The sequence below is a fragment of the Alligator sinensis genome, unplaced genomic scaffold (assembly GCF_000455745.1).
Source record: "Alligator sinensis unplaced genomic scaffold, ASM45574v1 scaffold872_2, whole genome shotgun sequence".
In the NCBI taxonomy this organism is placed as follows: Eukaryota; Metazoa; Chordata; order Crocodylia; family Alligatoridae; genus Alligator; species Alligator sinensis.
This window is the reverse complement of record NW_005842132.1, coordinates 1,142,794-1,150,145: the sequence shown is the minus strand read 5'-3', so window position 1 is coordinate 1,150,145 and position 7,352 is coordinate 1,142,794. Positions and strand designations below refer to the sequence as shown.

At 44.5% G+C, this 7,352-nt stretch overlaps 1 protein-coding gene across 1 annotated transcript; it reads left to right on the top strand.

Moving 5' to 3' along the window:
- Positions 1-3,495: 3,495 nt before the first annotated feature.
- LOC112550505 (adenylate cyclase type 10-like) lies at positions 3,496-6,976 on the top strand. The gene is made up of 7 exons (XM_025205827.1): positions 3,496-3,748; positions 4,538-4,636; positions 5,127-5,165; positions 5,352-5,495; positions 5,580-5,785; positions 6,690-6,778; positions 6,893-6,976. The coding sequence occupies exons 1-6, from the start codon at positions 3,496-3,498 to the stop codon at positions 6,693-6,695; spliced, it is 747 nt and encodes a 248-aa protein (XP_025061612.1). The 3' UTR covers positions 6,696-6,778; positions 6,893-6,976.
- The last annotated feature ends 376 nt before the right edge of the window (positions 6,977-7,352 follow it).

Below are 7,352 nucleotides of genomic sequence, written 5' to 3'. Positions count from 1 at the left end.
TGAATATTTGTGGTAAACCATTAGGTTAAAGATAAAGGCATAATTGTCAAATGTTGAATTTGGGCCGTCACTGAAGATTTCAGATTTCCCAATAGATGTTAGGGTTCATACAGCTGCCTAAGAGGTGATATTTATTTGCCTGTTTACGCACTCTTCTCATTTCCTGGCATATGTGATGGGACCAGTTGTTTGTCTGTAGGGCTCATGCACTGCTACAGCTGAACAGACTAAATGAATAGGGTCGCTAGAATTAGCTAGACTCTCAAAAAGGTAGCTGGGTCTGCTGCTGGAGAAAAGGTGATGCACAAGTCTGAAAATAAAAGCAAGGAGAGGGAAAGCTTTTGTAGGTGATGTAGTGAAGAAAGGGACTAGAAAAGTCATTTGAATTGCAGAGGAGTTTATCTCAAGGTGATGGAACCATTGCAATTGCTTGGAGCACATTTTCTCTATCGTTCCCTCCAGTGTTTGTTGGGGGGTGGAAGTGGGAGAGCCGTTGAGTTTCATTCTGCCAAAGGGAAAAATAGTGAAGGAGAAGGAGAGGGTAGTCAAAACCACCAAAAGAACCTTTTCCTCTGAACAGTAGAGAAGAACCTTAAGCCTGAGAGAACCAAGAAATGGGATGGTGAAAAGGGAGAGACGACTGATTTTTTTCAGTTTGCCAGCAGGTTCCAACACCAAGAAAGCTGGTGTTGAGGCCAGCCGCATAGGGAGGTATCTGAACTCCAGGCAGTTAAGCTACAAAGAAGGAATTGCTACTTTTGAGATTTTTGGCCTTTGGCACATCAGCTGGATTCTGTAATTATAGAGGAACTTTGTTCCTGTTCAGTCTTGACTAAAGTGTTTTCCTTCTGGTAGTTTATGACACTTTGTTTTTTGCTCAGCTTTTGTTAATTATGTGCTACGTCCATTGTTCCCAATGTAAGAGTTGCAATCCCAAATGCAGTTGTGGTACTTATTGATGGGGTCACAAGCCTCATGGAAATTCATGGAAAGTTCTACAAAACAGGCTTGTGGCAAGAGTGGGTTTGCTTCCTAGACAGATTGGGAACTGCGTTTGTAAATACAGGGAGGCATTGGGGTGTATCGCCTTTTAAGTCTACGCAAATATTCTGTTCCTAAGATTTGCATTTCTGCTTTAAAAAAAACTAGTTGTTCTTGCCCCTTTACATTGTTGGCATCTTTGGTGCCTTTGTTTGACGCCTTAAGATATTTTGGCGGATTAGAGTATGGGTGTGTTTTTCTTCAGTTGGCGTCTTTGAAGCCCTTGCTGAGTATTGCATCTGGTGTCCCCTGTTTCAGGAAATGCACAACTCTTCCAGCGAAGGAACGTTTAAATATTTGGCTTTGTTTGAATGAACGGTTACTTGCATCATTATTGTAAATATATTTTTCAGAGCTTTTGTACATTTTGTCAGTCTGGGGTACTGATGTGCACAAGGGGAATATGTCCATTCTGGATTGAGGGAACCTCTCAGTAATGTTTTTACTTTCAGCTGACAGGTCACCTCTATCCCAGAGAACCTCCTGGGAAATCGGGGGAAATGAGGTTATCACTCTGACACTTTTTGTATCTGGGTAACTACCAACCAGTATTTATTGGTTTTCTTTACAAATTTGTAAACCTCTTCATAAAACATCTAAAACTCTTTTCCAGGTAAGTTCTCCCCCCGCCGCCCAAATGTAGGGTCTTGAATCTGTAGCTTTAGAATGTGTATAAAGGCATATGAATATAAGGAGTTCTTGTGGTTATTCCCCCCCCCCCATGTCATGTGAAAGGCTTAGAGCCACTATCATACCTTTTCAATTTATTTTGGGTTTCCTGTATTTAGCAACATCAAATTCTAAAGTTAGAGTTTCATCTGACATTGGTACCAATTTGAGATCTTCTGGGCACAAAAAATACAAGTTTACCAAGTACAGTTTTAAAACTGGAGATGCTGCCAGATTGCATGAGACTCCTACCTCGTGTTTGAGCCTAGATTTGCAGAAAAACTCCAGTTTAGTTTGGGAGTGCACGACAGGACAGACCAGGAGAACAGAAGTGACAGCAGCTCCGAGGAAAACTAACTCTTGATGGTGTGACCCATAAAGTACTGGAGCAATGAGCCTATCAAAAGCCAGTTTCATATAAGTGTAGAAGGGGGTGTGGGAAAGACCCTTGAGTGATGCTAAATGGTTTCAATGCTTTGCATGTTTAAAAAGAAAAAAAAGGCAGTTTCTTACTTTGTGAAGGGGTGGGGTGGGGTGGATCGGGATTTGTGTAACGTCAAGCAAAGTTTGTACATAATTTAAAAGTTTATAATTTTTTTTATATGATGCATTTTTTCAAGTGTATTTGGTCTTTAATAGATGCAATTGTAAGTACTGTGTACACTATCCAGCTAATAAATTTATAAACTCTGAGCTCCTGGTTTTTTGGTTTTTTTAATAATTTTTTTGCTGCCTTTTGGGCTAAGCAGAGAGGGTGGTGGACGCTACCAGCAGCACTTGTTCACAGCAGTGGATGGCTTTCCTGTAAAATGAGCTGCCTTGTTAATGAAGAGTGAACTGCGCTGGAGCTGTGAAGCGACGGCACTCACTGGCAGACGGTCTCGCTGAAGCGTGGTCTCAAGCCATCGGTTACGCTGCACCTGTTTGGCCACAGCAGGGGGTCGGACTAGATGATCTCCTCAGGTCCCTTCTGACCCTACCAACTATGAATGTTCTCGTGGCAGTCTGTCTGGGGAAGCGTGTGCCGTGGGATTCCCGCAGGATGGGGCAGACGCCGTTCTTACTCCTCTTCTTGCCCTCACTTGCAGTGGCTCAGCTGGTGCGCGGGTTCATTGGCAGAGAGGAATTTCAAACGGTTCCAACCGCTGCTTGCCAACTGGTCGCAGGCCAGAAGTTCTGATTGGTTGTGGAGGGGCCACGGCTTTACAATGCACAATTCTGATTGGTGCTGAGAGGCTCGGCCCTCCGGAAGAGAGTTCTGATTGGCTGAAGAGGGGTGATTTATGGGCTGCCATCAGTTCTCACTTTGGCCTTCTGCTTGGAGCTGCTTTTGGCATCAAGATGGCCGTTCGTAGGAGGGACGCCTGTGTGTGGGGTGCCCAGGATGAGTCTCTGCGGGAAGGGGTTGGGGACACAGGGATGTTGGGTGGGTCCCCTTGTTGGACAGAGATGGGATCAAGGAAGCGCTCTCACTGATTCCTGCCATGTGCGGCTAGGGAGATGGTACCAGTGGGGGAGTCTACCTTGAGGTCAAGTATGAGCATCCTGAATGACTCTGACCAGATGGAAGGGAAGATCATAGCAGCATCTGATGAGCCCCTTCAAACCACAGGGGCAGCAGGTGATGTGGAGAGCTCGAGCTGCTCCCTGCAGGGGGGTCAATGGGTAGCAGCACCAAGCAAGTCCTCTCAGTGGGAAGAGAAGGACATGGGACACCTTGCCTGGTGCCCTCAGAGGAAGGAAGTGGCATCGGTTGAACCTCTGCAGCGAGGGAAAAGCGAGTCGATGTCTCGGGTCCCAAGGATAAAGGTAGTGGCACTTGCATGCGAAACTCCTCTGGATGTGGAGGAAATGAAGGCTCGTGGCAAGTCCCCTCAAAACGGGAGGGAAGCAGCTGGGGTGAATTTCCCATCCAGGCTAGTGCCGTTGGCAGCTTTTCTCCCGGACCTGCTGGTATATAATGATGATTGCTCTGATCAACGGACACTGCCCTCCATAGAGACCTTCAACGGGGTCTTGCTTTGTGCAGAGATTACAGGTAAGGGAACTGGGAGTGCCTGTACCAAAGCTTTGCCTGTACTTTCTGGAGAGGGGCACCTGTTAGCATCTCAGCTGGTCAGCAGCCCGAAGGGCATTCTGCCTTGTGTTCTCACTTCTCAGCTTTGTTCTCAGTAAACTTAGCTCTGTCCTTGAATCTTATTTATGCAGGTTCCTATGCACATTTGTCACTGAAAAGATTTCCCCTTGGTTATCATCCTCTGCCAGGTGCGTGAGTGAGCTTCAAGCTTTGGTGGCCCAATCCCCTTGTATGTCCTATATGCAAAACTGTTGCTGGCCTTGTAAAACTAGCTGTAAAGGGTCTCCTGAGTTTTCAGTGCATTTCTTCTAAATTCCACAGCATGCCGAGAGGGTTTTGCTCTAATTAAACAGGAAGGTGCAAATTGGTTTAACATCATGATTGGAGATGAGACTGGTGCTTTCAGTCTAGGAGTCGGTGGGTGTTAATCCTCCCACAGTGCCGTCACAAGGATAAGAATAACAATAGAGCCCATAAGAATGCCACAGCTTGGAATAGCAGTAGCATTGCAAACCAGAAGCAAGATGTATGCAGATCTTTACAAAGCACTGTCAGCGTCTCCTCCCATACGTACCAAATTCACCATAAATCTCCTTTGTTTGAATTTGTACTGGAAAGTATTTTACTGCAGTATCTGAGACCTGCCTTGCCCTTTATCATTTTATGGGCATCTGCTTAGTATCTTTTTGGAACAACAATAAAGGCGCACTCTCTTTTGACAATTTGGCTTTCTGTTTTGGTTTGCCGTAGGATTCACTGCTCTCCATGAAAAGCTATGGAGGATTAGTGGGACACAATGGCTACAATGCAGTGATACATTCAATCATTTCATAAGACATCTGTTGCAGAGTAAGTATGATCCTAGGTTTAGATGGAGCAAGAAATTAACTGCTTAGGGCTACCTTGGAATAAGAAATGGAGACCCAACCTGGGTTTACCAAACTGATGTTCTTTTCAGGAATCCTGGTCCTCCTTGTAAGGCTGGTTCTCCAGGTGGGAATTCTGCCCCCCTGAGCCCTCTTTAGGATAAAGTATTCACTCAACTCCCTGTTAAGATAGTTCTAACTAACTATACTGAAGTTTCTGATCTGGACCAGCGAGTCTTAGTACTACCAAAGTTAAATATTCAAGATTTTCCCCACTGGGTCTTTCTGGAAATGAGGTTCTTCCTTTTATGCCCCCCCCACGGTTATGCAGTCTTACTGTGCATTATAAAATTGTTCTATCACAGTGATGCTGAAGTCATTGTGTACGCCTACATTGTGCAAAGCTCTTTGGATGAAAGCAGCTGTGTGAAGGAGGCATTATTCTCTTCTCATTTGTTTTCTCTATTTCTCAGGTGTGCTTCTTTATGGAGGTGACATCTTGAACTTTACAGGTATTCATTGCTTTGAACTATGCCTTTGAAAGAGCATCAGTAGCTATTATTTATAGCCAGATTTTTGGCAAAGCTCCCATTAACTTTAGTGGGATATTTCCAGCTGGTGTTATGTGGAACCTAAGACAAGTGAGAAGAGCAAGATCGGTCTCAATCTACCATTGTGTTCTGCCCTGTCTCCTGCAGGGGATGTGTTACTGGTGCTCTGGAAAGCAAGCCGAAGCCAACTGAGTAACATCATCACGCTAGTAGCAGAATACAGTTTGAGTTTGCAGCGGTGGTTTGAATACACCTGCAGCAGAGTGGGCTTGGAGCTCCAGCTGAAGATTGGTACCTATACCAGATGCCAGAAATACATGCTAGCCATTTGGGTCCCAAAGAAGCATACATCTAACCCATTTTTCTTCTCTTCAGGGCTGTCTGCAGGTCACATTTCTCAGCTAATTGTTGGGGATGAGAAGCGTCAGTATTCGCTGGTGACTGGCCAGCAGGTAGACGATGCATGGCTTGCGCAAAGCCTAGCAGAGACTGGGGAGGTGATTCTCTCACCAAACTGCTGGGAGCTGTGTAAACAGGATATTTTAGAAGCAAAAAAGATCCCAGGCCAAAAAGCTGTGAAGGTAGGAGCTCCCTTAATACTTCTATCCATGGCTCTTTTATAAGTGAGGTGCATCATCTGGTCCTCCTTCCAAGCCCATTGAAATCAATAGAGAAAAACACTCATTAACTTCAGAAAGCTTTGAATCAAAAAATATCAGACTGGCTTGTGTACATAGGGGTTCCCTTTTCAAGGTTAGCTAGTTACAACTGTTTCTATATCTTGCTTGGCAAGAACCTGTGCATTTGGAAATTTTAAGTTCTCTTGCCTTGTGCAGTGCTAAGCGTGTGCAACCTTAAATTGCTCCAGGATGTCTTCTCTCTGCAGGAAATCCAGAGGTGGCAAAAACAGCGCTTCTGAGCAGTGATATGTTTATTGTGTTGGCTAGCTATACTTTCCTGATGGATGATCATTCTAAAATCCATTGGTCTGACTTCTGGAAGAGCCGAGCACCTGCAGATCCCATTGACATCAGTGGGAGTGGGAGGCTCTCAGTACTTTGGACAATACATATGTTCTACTGGGTTGAATATAGCAAGGAAGTTTCGCATATGTGGGAATAGTTGAGTGAATCTGGGGATCAGTATATGTGAGGCAACCATAGTGAAGGATGATATGTAGGGGATTCTAGCTTCTGTTCATGCCTGTTCTATTGAGAAGACTTCTGGGTGGATTGGAAATTACACTTTGCCTACAATTTAATTTTTCTCAGTTGAGGTATGTGAAGATCCTGCATCAAGATTATTCTTGCCACTATGAAAAGTGGATCAGCAGTCCACGAAAATTTTCATGCAATGGAGGTGAGCTTCCCATATCCAGCTTCTGAGCTAGCAAGAACACAAGGTCCCTGGAAGAAGAGCAAGATGTCTTTTATTTATTGTTTTTTTTTTCCTCTTGATAATGTGAAGCATTATTTCCTTTCCTAGTCCTGATGAGAAATGCCTCGATACTGTCTTCCAATTATGAGCATGAAAAGGCCTTACGGAGGTTTGTGGTGGGAAATATTCTGGAAAAGGTAAGACATACTTGTTCAGATAGACACAAGTCCCACCACAAACAGTGAGGCAGAGTTAAAATCCCAGGCACGTGAAAGGGTTCAGTTGCTTCCCTGAATTTCTCTGTCTTCCAGATTGATAACAATCAGCCACTGAAGTTTTTCTCTGAGCTTCGGCCATTAACCATTGTTTTTGTCAAACTGCAATTTTATGAGAGCACAAAAATGCCAGGGTTGTGCAAATCAATCCAGGAAGCCACTGTGCACATTTCTGGTACCATAGAGAGCTCACGGGGCAAAATTCTCAAAATCTCCACATTTGGCAAAGTGAGTACAATGAAGCTCCCCAGCTGTAGGCCGTACAAACTGATAGTACTAAAGATCTCTGTAGAAGCTAGGGAGAGACATGCTGCAAATCTGGCAAGGAAAGGCCTGTCTAGGTACCCAGCAGCCTGGGAAATTCTCACAGTAGTATCTGCTTGAGAGTAAGAAACACCTGAGGTTTGTGAAGCAAAGGGAGATAAGTACATGGTACTTTGAGGCAGTACTTTTTATTGTTCATTTATCTCATAGAAGCAGGTAGGAGCATCAAGTT

What these genes read in the sequence shown, in the direction of transcription:
- LOC112550505 (XM_025205827.1), top strand. Translation starts at nt 3,496, where the DNA reads ATGTCTCGGGTCCCAAGGATAAAGGTAGTGGCACTTGCATGCGAAACT. An exon ending in CATAAGACATCTGTTGCAGA is followed by an intron (nt 4,637 to 5,126) that starts GTAAGTATGATC and finishes TCTATTTCTCAG; the next exon opens with GTGTGCTTCTTTATGGAGGT. An exon ending in GGAGCTCCAGCTGAAGATTG is followed by an intron (nt 5,496 to 5,579) that starts GTACCTATACCA and finishes TCTTCTCTTCAG; the next exon opens with GGCTGTCTGCAGGTCACATT.